This window comes from Rattus rattus, chromosome 1 (genome assembly GCF_011064425.1).
Source record: "Rattus rattus isolate New Zealand chromosome 1, Rrattus_CSIRO_v1, whole genome shotgun sequence".
Classification (NCBI taxonomy): Eukaryota; Metazoa; Chordata; class Mammalia; order Rodentia; family Muridae; genus Rattus; species Rattus rattus.
The window spans coordinates 37,578,099-37,593,063 of record NC_046154.1 but is presented as its reverse complement, the minus strand read 5'-3'; the positions used below and the strand labels follow the sequence as shown (position 1 = coordinate 37,593,063).

Below are 14,965 nucleotides of genomic sequence, written 5' to 3'. Positions count from 1 at the left end.
GCAGTGATTTTCCTAAAGCACGAACCTATTGTTTTGTGCAGGCTGCTAAAGTCTACTGGAGTTTCTTATTGTGTAAGCTCCTAACTGGGGGTGTGGACACAGCTCAGCTTGGAAAGTCCCATGATTAACCCCAATACGGCAAAACCAGTAAGCAAACACCTCCGTGATACAGGCGTCCCACGGACCTGCATGTTCAGGGTCCTGCCTGCATCACTGCCCTTCCCTAGAGTAATTCTAAACTACCTCACACAAACATATGCCCCTTGAAGACCACATTCTGCCTCCCCTCCCCCACCTGTCTCTGTCTCTGTCTCCCCACGCCCCCGTTTGCCCCTTGATAGACTATTGAGCCTGCCGTGCCTTGTTAAACTGTCTTCTCCCATCAGACCACAGAGATTACGAAGTTACCAACCGCTGCCCGCAATGCCTGCACGGCAGACACACGGCTAATGTTGAATGTGGCTGAGCTCCAGATCTGACCGAAGTGGGAGACGGCGAGAGACAGAAACAAGTGGCAGACACATGGAGGGAAGGTACAGGTCAACCCTTTCTGGGAAGTTTTCCGACTGTCACATCCCCACAGCCTGCGCTAGGTCATGTTTCTTAATCTGTGGCTCACAGTGGATTAACCGACTTACCTAAGAGGTGCTAGAACAACTTCCCTCGAAACCTCTCACGCTATCCCTGGTGTATTCTAGGGTTAGTTTTTCCTGATCCCTCCAGAAAACCTAAGCCTGGCGACCCAGCTTCTCAGTTCCTTGCTTTGGGCTCACTGGCAGAGAGCTACTACCCCATCTTTCCAAAATGTCCTCCCACCCCACCTATCACCCCGCCATCCCTCCAAGGTGCCCTTCCCACCACACATCTCCATTCCCTTGTTGTGAACCTTGGACTCAGGGGTTACTCTGAAGTTAAAATAAATTTTTAAGAGAACATAAAAATCAAGGGGCATCAAAGCCGGTGAAGCAGGGTCTATCTCAGAACATGGATGCAGAAATAAACTTGGTGACACCAAGACTCAGTCTCCACAGTTCATGGACAAAGGTGTCCTTTAGGCTGGTGTCTACGGAGCCTAGGCATCTACTGTTTCCTTCTCAATGACCTTTAGGCTTTTGTCCACAGAAAGTAATTTGCTGCTACTAACTTTTTGTACCGGATTTAGAACAGATCATTTGCCCAGAGCCCCTAGGACTTCTGTGAAGGATAATTTTGGTAAAAATGTGTAAACACAGAGTTAGGGAACAAGATTAAACAAGTAAAAAAGGAAAATGCTCTGAGAATTCAATGATCAGATATAATATTAACTAAGATCAGCAAAGCAGAAACTCCTTAGAGCATCGACTTGATTATGCAGAAACAATTTACCTGCAGATGTGCATGCCCAGAAGAGAGATGGGTGAGTGTCTCTCCCTGAGGAGAATTATGGGTTATTTAATCCATTTTTACTTTTACATGCTTCCTACATTTCAACTCAAAGCACATGGTAACTTTCAAAGGCAAGAGGGAAAGTTTCGCCTGTAATGTTAATGCTGGGTCAGGAGGAGGTACACCCTGTCAGCCCACTGTCCTATGCTGCAGGCCATACCACAGTCACTGTCCAGTCGTCATCTGTCCTCTTCCCATGTACTCAACACACAACTTTTTTTTAAAAAAAAAAAAGACAAACTCTAGGAAATGCTTAAAACTATTTTTCCCCTAATTACATCTCTCAAAAATGAATGTCAGACTCTTGGGATAAACCCTTTAGTTACTGTGCTCAGATTTTCTCAAATTACCAGAGTGCCTGTCTGTCCTCACTCGGGCTCACATCCTTCACTTCCAAAAGTGGCCCTTTAGACACCAGGTCTTCACAGACGTTTTCACTTGTCATCACATTAGCAGTTTTGTCCCCTATAGAGCAGTGTTTTAACAGTTCCAATTCTTGTGAAAACTTCAAGACCTGTGAAGTTAAGTGAAAAAGCAAATGCTCTATTTTGTAGACTTTTATGCACAACTGTGAAAAAGTACATTGACTCCACCAATGCTTAACTACTGCCTCGAGCTATCTAAACTGCTGCCTATAGGAAGACTTATTGAGATTTAGTTAAACAGTAGACAAATTGAGATTTGTTTACAGTAGACATAAGAGTATGTAACTTCATGGTTTTACCAGCCAACCAACCAACCAACCAACAACCAACAAACCAGCCAACCAATCAACCAACCAACCAACCACCAACCAACCAACTATCAACCAACCAACCAACCAATCAACCAACAACCAACCAACCAACAACCAACAAACCAGCCAACCAATCAACCAACCAACCACCAACCAACCAACCAACCAACCAAACAACCAACCAACAACCAACAACCAACCAACCAACAACCAACCAACCAAAAACCAACCAATCAACCAACCAACCAACCATCCAACCAACCAACCAACCAACCAACCAACCAACCATCCAATCAACCAACAAACCAGCCAACCAATCAACCAACCAACCACCACCACCAACCAACCAACCAACCAACCAACCAACCAACCACCAACCAACCAACCAACCAACCAAAAACCAACCAACCAAAAACCAACCAACCAAAAACCAACCAACCAACCAACAACCAACGAACCAGCCAACCAATCAACCAACCAACCAACCAACCATCCAACCAACCAACAAACCAACCAACCAAAACCAACCAACCAACCAACCAACCAACCAACCAACCACCAACCAACCAACCAACAACCAACCAACCAACCAACCAACAAACCAGCCAACCAACCAACCAACCAAGCAACCAACCAACCAACCAACCAGACCAACCAACCAACCAACCCAACAACCAACCAACCAACCAACCAACCAATCAACCAACCAACCAATCAACCAACCAACCAACCAACCAACCAACCAACCAACAACCAATCAACCAACCAACCAACCAACCCAATCAACCAACCAACCAATCAGCCAACCAACCAATCAACCAATCAACCAACCAACCAATCAGCCAACCAACCAATCAACCAACCAACCAACCAACCAACAAGCAATCAACCAACCAACCAATCAACCAGCTAACCAACAACCAACCAACTAGTCAGCCTGCCTGCCAGCCAACCAAACAGACAGGTAGACTGGTCTTTTGATGTTGGCATCTCAGATAATTATTACCTTTAAACAGGAACAAAGAAACAAAACTCCAGTGGTCTTGAAGATTTTACATGATTATCACACATACCTGTTCCAAGTTTTGACTGAGCTTAATTGATTCTTAAAAGGAATAAACTATTGCCTTGCGAAAATATTAGAATGCTGTGAGCACATTACAGAAGGGAAGTTTCTTCCAAGTCTGACCCTGCTTTTTGAAAATACTTGAACTTGTACAGGTAGCTTGGTGTGGTGGTTTGAATAAAAATAGACTCTATAGGCCCATAGGGAGTGGCACTATTAGGAAGTGTGGACTTGTTAGACTGTGTCACTGGGAGTGGCTTTGAGGTCTCAGAAGAGATGTAGAACTCTCAGCTCCTTCTCCAGCTTCTTCTCCAGCTCCTTCTCCAACACCACGTCGGTCTACATGCCGAGTGCTTACTGCCATGATGATAACGGACTAAACCTCTGAAACTGTACACCAGCCACAATGAAATGTTTTCCTTTATAAGAGCCTGACAAATACAGAGGCAGATGCTTGAAACCAACCAGCGGACTGAGCATGGGGTCCCCAATGGAGGAGTTAGAGAAAGGACTAAAGGAGCTGAAGAAGTTTGCAACCCCATAGGAAGAACAACAATATCAACCAACCAGACATCCCAAAGCTCCTGGGGACTAAACCACCAACCAAAGAGTACACATGGAGGGACCCATGGCTCCAGTTGCATATATAGCAGAGAATGGCATTGTCTGCAATCAATAGGAGGAGAAGCCCTTGGTCCTGTGAAGGCTCATTTCCCCAGTGTAGGGGAATGCCGGGGTGTTGAGGTGGAAGTGGAAGCATCTTCATAGAAGCAGGGGGAGGGGGACCAGTAGAATAACATTTGAAATGTAAATACATAAAATATCCAATTAAAAAAAAGGTGATGTAGTCATGGTGTCTCTTCATAGCAATAAAACTCTAAGACACTTGGTATCAGGCTGTGTCTGAGTGGAAATGAGAATCTGTATAAGCATCCCAGGAAAACACAGTGCATGCACGTGTTTTGAGGCGGGCAGCATTATGGGAGCTGGCAAAATACTTTTGTTTGTTTGCCTTCAGAAGATTTTGTAGATTTGCCATCCTTAAAGGTTGCTTGTTTTTATGTATTACAGAACCAAAGCCTATCTCCTTTCAGGAGTAGAGAGGTTGGTTGGGAAATAGTTCTATGAATAGAAGAGAGCTCCCATCACAGGACTGAATTAGAACAAACAACTGCTTGTCTGAATGGAGAGTCCCTATAATAACTGTGCTTGATTCCAGGGGCCATGGGATCAATCCAGAGCTTGGTTTCAATTTACTTTAAGAGATTCCTTTGGTCTCCAAAGACTTCCTCTCAAGAGAAACTACAACAAGCAGTATAAATTACACTCTGCATTATGTGTCATTTACCATCGAAGGTTGGCCTTGAACTGGCCTTGGAAGATGGGAGGTTGTGGATGGCATATTTGAATGGTGGGGACTGTGCAGTAAAAGACACAACTGACTTAAGTTGCTTGAAGAGGGAGGAGGCAACAAAAGGAGGAACTGAAGAAAAAGGGGGACAGGCAGTGGGGGAGGGTCTTCAGACAGTTTTAAAACTGGATTTGCATTATTTTTGCAAGCAGGAGTCATTCTCCAGGACATGCCCGGTATGATAAAGGGCCAGCTTGCATTTGGTTTTAGTGATCCTCATTCAGTCTAATCATGGACAGCAAGACCACAGGCTGAGAAGCTCCACGTAACTTGGTGGTAGTTCAATCACCCAGGGCTCTGGGCTCTTTGTGTAAATTAATGGCCTACAAGGTCACACCTGTTTCTTCTACAAATTTCTGTGACAAGTCTAGATGTGGCCCAAACAAAACGTCTTTGGAATCAGCACCTTTGGCAAATCCATACAGCAGAGCCCACCTTCTGCTGAGCAGGTGGTGCCTTCAAGTCTAGAGCACCTCATGCTCTGAAGAGAAGCTTGTGTTGGTCAAGACGCAAAGGAGCGGAAGAAAACCTTTTCATGAACAATAGCTTGATGGACAGGAATGCAGCCTCCCAGAGAAGCCATCTGCTTATCATGAAGGGAAACGATTAACTTAGAGTGGAGAGATACAACAGAGAGCACCTCAACCAAACCAAGATTAACACGGCAATGGCACCATAGCTCAGGTCTCCCAGTAAAAATGCATCAAGAAGGAAAGATGTCATTTCAATAGGACTCCTGTCAGGAATGATGGGGACACACCAGACAAACCCAAACTGAGGGACATTCTTCAAAAGAACCAGGCTGCAATTCTTTCAAAATCCCTAAACTGAAAAAGAAACCCTTGTCCTCAATAAAGCAGTCTTGGGAGGGGACCTTAGGAAGCAGCTGGGTCACAAGGGTGGAGCTCTCATGATGACATTGGTATCCTTGTAAGAACCACTTGGGCTGAGGAAATGGCTCACTGGGTAAAGCATCTGAATCAAAAGCATAGGGCCGAGGGTTGGGGATTTAGCTCAGTGGTAGAGCGCTTGCCTAGGGAAGCGCAAGGCCCTGGGTTCGGTCCCCAGCTCCGGAAAAAAAAAAAAACCAAAAAAAAAAAAACAAAAACCAAAAACAAAAAGCATAGGGCCTGAGTTTGATTCTCCAGAACCCAGGTAAAGCCAGATGCCATGAGGGGGAATGCAATGGAGCAATGGGGGGTGGGGGTGGGTGGAGGGTGGAGGTGTGTGTGTGTGTGTGTGTGTGTGTGTGTGTGTGTGTGAGTCCCAGGGCTCCTACAATGAGGAGGCAGGCAGATACAGGAAGATATAAAAAGCACGCAGACCAGCTAGCCTAGCCTAGGCAGTAGTAAAAAGTGACCCTAACTCAAGCCAACTGGAAGGCCAACTGAGGTTGACCCCGACACATTCTGTGCCACAAGCATGTCCACCCTTCACATACGTGAATATTCATGTGCACAGATATATCATGTGCATACATACAAAGATTAAAGAGGAAGAGAAGGAGGAAGAAGAGGAGGAGAGAACCAAGAGAAGATGGCCATCTGCAAACCAGAAAGCGGCCTTCACCGAACATGGGATCTACTGGCACCTTGATCCTGGCCTTCCCAACCTGCAGAGCTGTGAGCAACAAATGCTTGTCATTTAAACTACCCAGCCTATGACATTCTGTTACAGCTGCCGAACTAAGACAAACTTCTTCACCAGCCTCTCAGACATAACTGCTGCAGGCAGATTCAAGACTTAAAACGCATTACGTGACCTCAGAGTGTATCTTGGGCTAGAAATGTTTTAAATTGTTATTCTCCTCTTCCTCTTCATCGCTGCCACCATTAACCCGTCCCTCGCTCCTCCTTCCCTCCTCCCCCTCCCCCCTTTTGCTAAGGAGTGGGACTGACTGTTCCTCATGCTGACACTCTCCTTACTAACAAGGTCCCACAGACCAAGGCTACTTTGTAGACTGTGCCCCACACATCTCCCTGTATTATTCTAGACCGTTCTCTCCCGATATTCTACACTGTAGCCCATACTCTGGCAATTGTTGGTAGGAAGCTGATTTAAGGTCAGACATTGACAGGAGGATCCTGAAGGCCAAGTGCTGAAGGGGGAATGCTGCCCTGACTAGTAATCATGTTATATATATATATACACGTCACTTCATTATATGCTAGTGAAAAACTCTGATTTCTAAATCTGCTACTTACAGGTTTCCTTTTATTCTATCTATATACAAGGCATGTTAAATATTGAACAATCAAATAATCAATAATTCAATCTCACCTTGGCTTCTAATTCAGAATTCTCTCTTTGTAGCAGGTTATATGCTACTAAAAATTGCTCTCTGCCCTCAGCCCTTGGAAGACTCTGGATTTCCTTATAAAGGCACAAGAGTTCTGACTTAGATTTTTGGAATTCCTGTTTAAGAGATGAAGATGGTTTTTGTGATCAATTTTTTTTAATTTAAAAACTGCTTTAAATAAAAAATTAAAATGTAAAAAAATAAAAATAAGATTTTAAAAAGAGATATATGAAGCTACTTTGTAGGAAAATCAAGTCTACTTTTCCTGCAAAGGAATCACATTTCTAAAAAGCATTCTTGAAAATTTCCTAACAAATTGTTCATTTTAAATGTTAACCAAATGCTTAGAGTTTACCTTTTCAGCTGGAAAAGACTGGGTGTTTACAGTCATTCCTATTCTAAGCAAAGCTTGGGTAAACCTAAGATCTTTATCAGTTCCTGCATTAAATATTTATTTGTGTGAAAAATTCAAGGCTGGCCAGGTGGCTCTGTGGTGTTTGAACTGGCCGTACAAGCCTGCTGACCTAAATGTGGTCCCCGGAATCAGGGTAAAGGTGAACGGACAGAACTAGCTCCAGGGACTGTTGTCTGGCCTCAACACCTGTGCTATGGCAACAAAGTCCCTCCCCAATCACACTTACATATCCAATGAGAATCCATTTACAACTGCATCTCACGGCATCGTTCATAGAACACTGTGTGCTGTGTGGTATGGCTGTGATCTATGGTGTTCCTAGCTACTTTTGAAAGTAAGGCTGGACAGAACTTGCTCATGCGCGTGCTTGAGCTCCTGCAGGCAGAACACTGTCAAGCTGACTCCCGAGCCTGTCTAACTGCAGACTCTGCCCTTGACTACAGAGCCTGGTGTTGTCCGACAATGTGTGTCCAGTGACTCGTGAACCAGCATTTCCTCTAATCCTGAGTATGTTTCTCCCCAGTTCATATATAGTCATACATTTTCCTCACACTTTCACATGGATTACATAGATATGCAGTGTCTGACAGGCAAACAATGAGGGGATGACTGAAGTACCCAAGAGCCAGGAAGTCACATGACATTTACTTTAGGGGAGGGGCTACTTGATGTGCTCTGAAAGCCTTGGAGTCAAATGGAAGGTGGGGGTGGGGCTGTGAAAAGGGAGCAAGGGGTAGGGGGGGGGGTCCCTAAACCCAACCTAAATAACAACAGAAGGGTGGTGTGACAGGTTGGGCCACACAGAAGGTGGCCAGGACTTTCCAGCCTCCAGCACTGTAAGGAAGTAGATGTCCACTGTTAAAGCCACCCAGCCAGTGGTACTGAATGAGGCCAGTTATACTTTCATTGTACTGTGTGGCCTATGCATGGGAGTGCAGCATGGGTGTGTGGAGCAGGACATCCGATGTCTTCCCTTGGCTCTCTGTCTGTTCCTCTTACTGAATGAACGGGAAGCTTGCTGTTTCCGCTGGGTTGGCCAGTGAGCTCTCTTGATTCACCTGTCTCAGTTCCCCAGTGCTGAAGCTTCAGGCCTCTCAGTCACACCTAACTTTTTCTGTGAGACCGGGCAGTCCATTATACTATAGGCACAGCAAGCGGCCTTACCCACTGAGCCCGCACCCCAGTGCAACAATGTGTCTCAAAATAGAAACAAATCATCATGTCAAACCCCTAAATTGGGAAACCGGGAAGAAACCAGCTCCTGAGAGTGTGATACCTCACTATCCACTTGCAAGGACTTCTGGATAGCAGTGAAAGCTGACGTCAGGCGCTGTCTCTTCTCCCTCTCCTCTGACAAGTCATTCTCCAATACTTTAATATTTTCTTGGCCCATTTTCAATATCTGTAAAAGTCATTTCCCATGATTCACTTTGTGAAATATTGTACAATAGGCACTGTTAGCTGTAAAATTTAATAACAATAACCTTTAGCTTAACTTAATGACAGAGTTATGTGGCGTACGGAACGTTAGGAAAACCAGTTCCCCAGGGCACATTTTCCCCTCCAGGTTGGTAGATGTAACTGCCGTAGTGAGTGAACCTTGTCCTGCCTGCCGCATAGCCACCATGGCAGGCATGATGTGTGGTTGTGACAATGTGCTAATAGTGAACTAAATATATTTAAATTGTTATTGTTTAGTGGGAGGGTGTGCGTGCGTGTACGTGTGTGTGTGTGTGTGTGTGTGTGTGTGTGTGTGTGTGTGTGTGTGTGTGTAGGTCAGAGGACAATTTGTAGGAGTTAGTTCTTGAGCTGTGGGTCGACCCCTTCGGGGGTTGAACCACTCTTTCCCAGGGGTCCCCTGAGACCACCCTGCTTATCAGATATTTACATGACAATTCACAACAGTAGCAAAATTACAGTTATGAAGTAGCGACAAAAATAATTTTATGTTTGTGGGGTCAGTACAACATGAGGAACTGTATTAAAGGGTCACGGCGTTAGGAAGGTTGAGAACCACTGCTCTAAGCCATTTTCCCCAACCCCAGATGTAAAGCATTGATGGAATCTTCCCAAATGAAATACTTATGATAGCTGGGGTAACGGTGGTAATGGCCGCTGTTTCCTGAGGGTCTGTCCTGCATCAGACACTATGGTGAACACTTTCCATGAGTTAGCTCATGTGTTTCCAAAGGACCACTATGGGGTAGGAGTGACTTCATCATATTTTCCCTCAATGGGGGAGATGACTCTCGGATGTTACATCACTTCCAAAGGTGACGGTTATTGCGGACTTTCATGTCCACATCTCCCTTACAAGTGCTATGGAGACTTGAATATGCTTGGCCCAGGGGGTGGCACTATAGGAGGTGTGGCCCTGTTGGAGGTGTGTCATGGTGCGTGTGAGCTTTAAGACCCTCATCCTAGTTGCCTGGAAGTCAGTATTCTCCTAGCAGCCTTCAGAAGAAGGATCCTCCTGCACCATGCCCGCCTAGATGCTGCCATGTTCCCACCCTGACGACAATGGACCGAACCTCTGAACCTGTAAGCCAGCCCCAACTAAATTCTTATAAGACTCACTTTGGTCATGGTGTCTTTTCACAGCAGTAAAACCCTAACTAAGACAAGTGCTTACTTTAAATATCTAGTCTGTGCAGCCACATCCATGCACACTTTATGTTGTGTAATAAAACCTACTAGGAAATCCATCTAAAATCACTATGTGCCTTAGTGAGCATAGAGTAATCCCCTTGAACTGCTCCGCCGAGAGAAATGGCTACCAAGGGTGAGCGCACGTGGTAGGGCAGAGCCTTGCTGCCTGTGCTTTATCACCGGTGGTGGAAGAGCTGGCCACGTCAGCCTCAGTCTCCACAGATGAGAGTCAGGGACAGTGGTGCCTGGCCACAGATAGACACTGCTAAGAGGCAACACTCCACATTGCTAAACCCTTCTAAGGGATAAACGTAGTCATCCCACAAGCCTCACCGACTGCTCCAGCGAGGCTTTCTGTGAACTTCTCATTACTGAGCTGGGGAAAGGCCATCCCCAGAAGTGTGATTTCCCCTCTGCGTGTTTTCAGTATGTTGAGCATTCTCATGCGGTTTGCCTCACGTGTCTTAGGGAACATAGCTGAAGAATTATCTTTTCAAGTCGGATGTGGGAGGCGAAAGCAGGAGGCTTACTTTTCCAAGGGTAGCCTGGCTGGATGAAAACCTGTTTCAGAGCAAAGTGTTCTTTTCATTTCTTACCTCATTAAAATCTTGCACTTTAATTGTCTCTGGGTCTTTCATGCTGGTGTCTCTTCAGTCTTCCTAGGTTAGTGATATAACTCAGGCTCTAAGGAAATCTCAATCCACGGAAGTTACCAGTTAAAAAACACACAAGTGCTACTAAATATCTTTAAAGTAAGCTAGGCTCATTTAAATCAACTTTAAAAATGATTACTGTGTGTGTGTGTGTATGCACAAGCTACACGTGGGCACACTTGCAACGGTGCGATGTGGAGGACAGAGGACAACTTTTGTGCAGTTTTTCTCCTTCTCCTTTTACGTGGTCTCAGAGACGGAACTTGGGTTTTCCAAGCTTCTACGGCAAGCTCCTCTACTCACTGAGACATCTCGCTACCCCCAAATACGTTACATTTCCTTTCTTTTGAAAGATATATGTGCTCTTGCTTTGTGTGTATGCCTGTTTGCCTTTATGTAGCACCGCATGAATGCAGTGCCCCGGTGGCCAGAAGAGGGCACAAGAGCGCCTGGAACCTGAGTTACAGACGACTGTGAACTGCTATGTGAGTGCTGGGAATCGAACCTGGCTCTACCTGGCTTCTACAAGAGGAGTAAGGGCTGCTAAGCCGTCTCTCCAGCCCCAAGCTACATTTCTTAGTTATCTTTTTTTTTCTGAGACAAACCTCAAGAAATGTCTCCCAACAAGTTTTACCTTCTTTCTCAGGTTAGACCAACTGTCCTCTCTCCTGGTTCACTTTAATTATGGGCTGACTTATTATGGGTTTCAGCATTTGCAATTTGACAGTGAGCCAAAGGGGAACAAGCATCAGGAAAAAAAAAGCTACAGGATCCTGTTGCGTTAACAGAGTTACTATTTATAGTCCTCACATCCAAGGTCCAGAACACAGGAATAGCGATCTCAAACTGATGAGGTAGAAAGGAGGCGGGAGGCAAGGACTCGAGGGTCAGTTAGCATTCCTCCTGGCAGCAGCTGGACAAAGTGTGGAGAGTTGTGTCAACTTACAGCATGGCCCAGGGATAGGATAGGGTCTATATTTTCCTCAAAGCATCTTCTCTCTTGCCACTATCAACATCTGTCCTAGTGAACACTTTTGGACATCCATACAAGACACTCCCACACATCCAACACTCGAGGAGTTCCTAAGCCACACTTGCATGGCACCTGACGCTTTTAATACAAAGCAGGAGAGACAGATACCTCAACTCTTAAAACTAAGGACACCCTACATTCCCCTTGTGTCTTCTTACTAGGAGAGCATCATCCTGCACAAGAGCACTGCCAAAAGACATGTGGATGGGGGATGAGGCCTCAACCCTAGAGAAAGAACCAAAGGCAACTAGGAATGCTGGGAGCAAGAAACAGTCTCCTCCTTCTCCCAAAAAGAAACAGTCTCTCAAGTAAGAGCCACCATTGGTTATCAAATACCAAGTGGCAGCTTCGAAGATACACACATGCCAGGACCATTATTCAGACTGAGCAGGAAGTAGTTGTCTGTCTGTCTATTCATCTGTTTGTCTATTATCTATCTATCTATCCATCTATCTATCTATCTATCTATCTATCTATCTATCTATCTATCTATCTATCTGTGTATGTGTATATTTATGTAAGAACAATTTAAAAAGAGGCCACAAATATGAAAGAAAGCGGGGTTGGGGATTTAGCTCAGTGGTAGAGCGCTTGCCTAGCAAGCACAAGGCCCTGGGTTCGGTCCCCAGCTCTGAAAAAAAACAAAAAAAAAACAAAAAAAAACGAAAGAAAGCATGATGGAGATGTACCCAGGTGGCTTTGGAAGCAGAAAATGATATAATTAAAAAAAGTATGGCTGGACATGGTAGCACAGCCCAGCCACTCTGGAGGCAGAGGCAGGTAGATCTCTGAGATGGAGACCAGCCTGGTCTCTAAAGTGAGTTCCAGGACAGCCAGGGCTACACAGAAAAACTGTCTTAAAAAAACAAAGTGAAACAAGAATTTTCAAAACTACATACAAAAAAAAAAAGTCATATATTTTAGCTTTCATTCGAGGCAGAGTCTTTGTATCTTTGGCTGTCTGAGCTCACCAGGCAGACAGAGCTGGCTTTGAACGCAGAGATCTGCTTGCCTCTGATTCCCAAATACCAGGATTAAAGATGTGTGTGATCACAAATGGCTGCTTTAGATTTTTAAAAAATGTTTAAGGTAGCTTTTTCAAATAGCATATTTGAAAACTACAAAAATAGTTTGGAATGTATACAGCAAACTGTTTCAGCTTATTTTATATTTGAAAGATAATGTATTTGACAGCATTTGAATAAGGTCTATAAAAATGTGTTTAAATTCACCATCACTTAAGGCACACTGGATAGAGTTGTGCATCTGGGCAGTTTACACACTTCAGAGTCTGAAGGTAGGAATGGGTGTGCGTGCTGTGGGGAAGGTCGGGGCTGCAGAGCTCCCCGGTGGCTGAAGGGAGCTCACCTCACCTGTCAGTCAGCAGTGATTGATCGATCAAAGAGGAAAGCCAATGGACTTGTTGCAGGTTGCCTCCTTCACAAGGGCCAGCTGCCAAGGACTTTGAGAAACAGTTAAACAGCTCAGAACGTGGCACTGTCAGGGTTCTGTCTGGAAGGCAGGGCTCACGGAATGCTCTGAACTCAACTCTGCTTCCTGGGCACAGCCTGACTTTTTTTTTTTTTTTTTTTTTTTGTTCTTTTTTTCTGAGCTGGGGACCGAACCAAGGGCCTTGTGCTTCCTAGGCAAGCGCTCTACCACTGAGCTAAATCCCCAACCCCCTGACAGTCAGTTTTGCTGATGTCACCTCTCCCAGTCACAGATGGCTGAGGGCATCATAGAGGACGAAACAGCCCACTCACCTGTGGGGAGCAGTTTCCGTACACATCACTGGGCATGCTGGGACCTCCTTAGGCCTCTCTATAACTTCCTTATATAATCCATAAGTCTCCACCAGAGTTGGAACTGTGGTCGAAAGTGAACTCGGGCCAGATAAGTCTGCACCAACGCCTGGCTGACTGTATTTTGCTCAAATCCCCTAAAGCTCTCTGTGTGGTGGGAATTCTTTGAGGAAGTCTGCCCCAACGATCACCAGAGCTGCTGCTGTGAGAGCCCTGCCCAGGTCATGGGGCTTGATAAACACTTAAAACACCGTGGCTGCCGTTATCCCCGACAGACAGCTCACTTTTCTCCTTTTCCAAAAGAAAATATTACATGTTTCTATTTAATGTCTGAGCGTATAGTTTGTGCATGCCACTACCTGTGGAGGTCAGAGGGGAACTTGTGGAAATCTGCTCTCTCCTTCCACCCAGTGGGTCCTGGGGATTGCACCAGAGCTTTAGCTTGGTGGCAAGTGTTTCCACCTACAGAGCCATCTTGCTCTTTTTTCATTTTTTTTTTTAAAGCCTTTTCTCTGAGAACAGGCAGGGAGAGCAGCCTACTTATCGATGCGCCAGACGGCACTGAGACACTAGTACGTGTCCAGGTGTCTAATTAAAAAAAAAAAAAAAGAGCTCTCTGGATTATTTTTCCTTTAAGAACCAAAGAATGTTTTTGTTTTCAAGGGAGTTTTTCAGGAAAAGGCCACTCCAGGGCACCCTGAAGTGAAGGCTGCTGGGATTGGTGTGAGGAGGGGCAGGAGCTTTGCCTGTGTGTGGTACTAAGGACTGTGGCAGCAGAGCGTGGGAGATTCAGGGCTCCGTTGTCAGGCTTTTACTGCTGTGAATTTGTAGCCTTGGTTTCCTGAGCCAGGTGAACAATTCCTGACTTTTAGGATTTCATGATAGTGCATTCCTGCTTTCTAGAGATCGGGGCAGAAGGGTGGAAAATCTGGGTCCAGTTTAGGCTCCAGAGAGACACCTTGTCACAAACAAACAGTGACATAACTGGACAAGACAAGAAAATGTCTAGCTTCCATCTGTATAGACAGAGAGAGAGAGAGAGAGAGAGAGAGAGAGAGAGAGAGAGAGAGAGAGAGAGAGACTGACTTCTTTTTCGTTCTATTTATTCCCTTGATTAGTTGAGGCCCACCATTCGGGGTGCTTACCTCTATCCCCAGATTCAAATGTTAACCTACTTCACAAAGGTTCTCAGTCACACCTAGGAATATGTGAAGCCCATTCAGGTCAACATAAATTGGACCTGGCAATATCCCTTTACTTCCTTTGTCAGAAAATATAATAAGCAGTGGTCAGGAAAGGACAACTGCTCACCTGCAGGCTGGGCACCCTTGACAGGCATGGGGGGCACTGGGTCAAGGTTGCGAAACAAGCCCTTGAGAAACAGCTTCGCTGTCCTGCTGACCACAGCGCACAGCTGACCCTGTTCCTCTGCTGGGAGTGAACCTGGGTTAATAGTTACTGACAGCTCAGGCAGTT

General features: G+C 45.3%; 1 protein-coding gene across 7 annotated transcripts in view; it reads right to left on the bottom strand.

Moving 5' to 3' along the window:
* The window catches only part of Ccdc30 (coiled-coil domain containing 30), a 76,011-nt gene that overhangs the window by 46,027 nt on the left and 15,019 nt on the right, over nucleotides 1–14,965 (bottom strand). The window contains exons 1-5 of one of the 7 annotated variants that reach the window (XM_032899141.1): nucleotides 13,061–13,216; nucleotides 10,598–10,695; nucleotides 8,629–8,754; nucleotides 6,919–7,053; nucleotides 1,776–1,939 (exon numbers count right to left, since the gene is read on the bottom strand). The exons of 3 other annotated variants lie outside the window; for them this stretch is intronic. In XM_032899141.1, the coding sequence (XP_032755032.1) occupies nucleotides 1,776–1,939; nucleotides 6,919–7,053; nucleotides 8,629–8,754; nucleotides 10,598–10,639 (467 nt within the window). In that variant the 5' untranslated portion in view covers nucleotides 10,640–10,695; nucleotides 13,061–13,216. Of the gene's footprint in view, nucleotides 1–1,775; nucleotides 1,940–6,918; nucleotides 7,054–8,628; nucleotides 8,755–10,597; nucleotides 10,696–13,060; nucleotides 13,217–14,965 lie in introns of those variants that run through there. 3 more of the 7 variants (XM_032899140.1, XM_032899142.1, XM_032899144.1) reach the window with 3 other exon arrangements.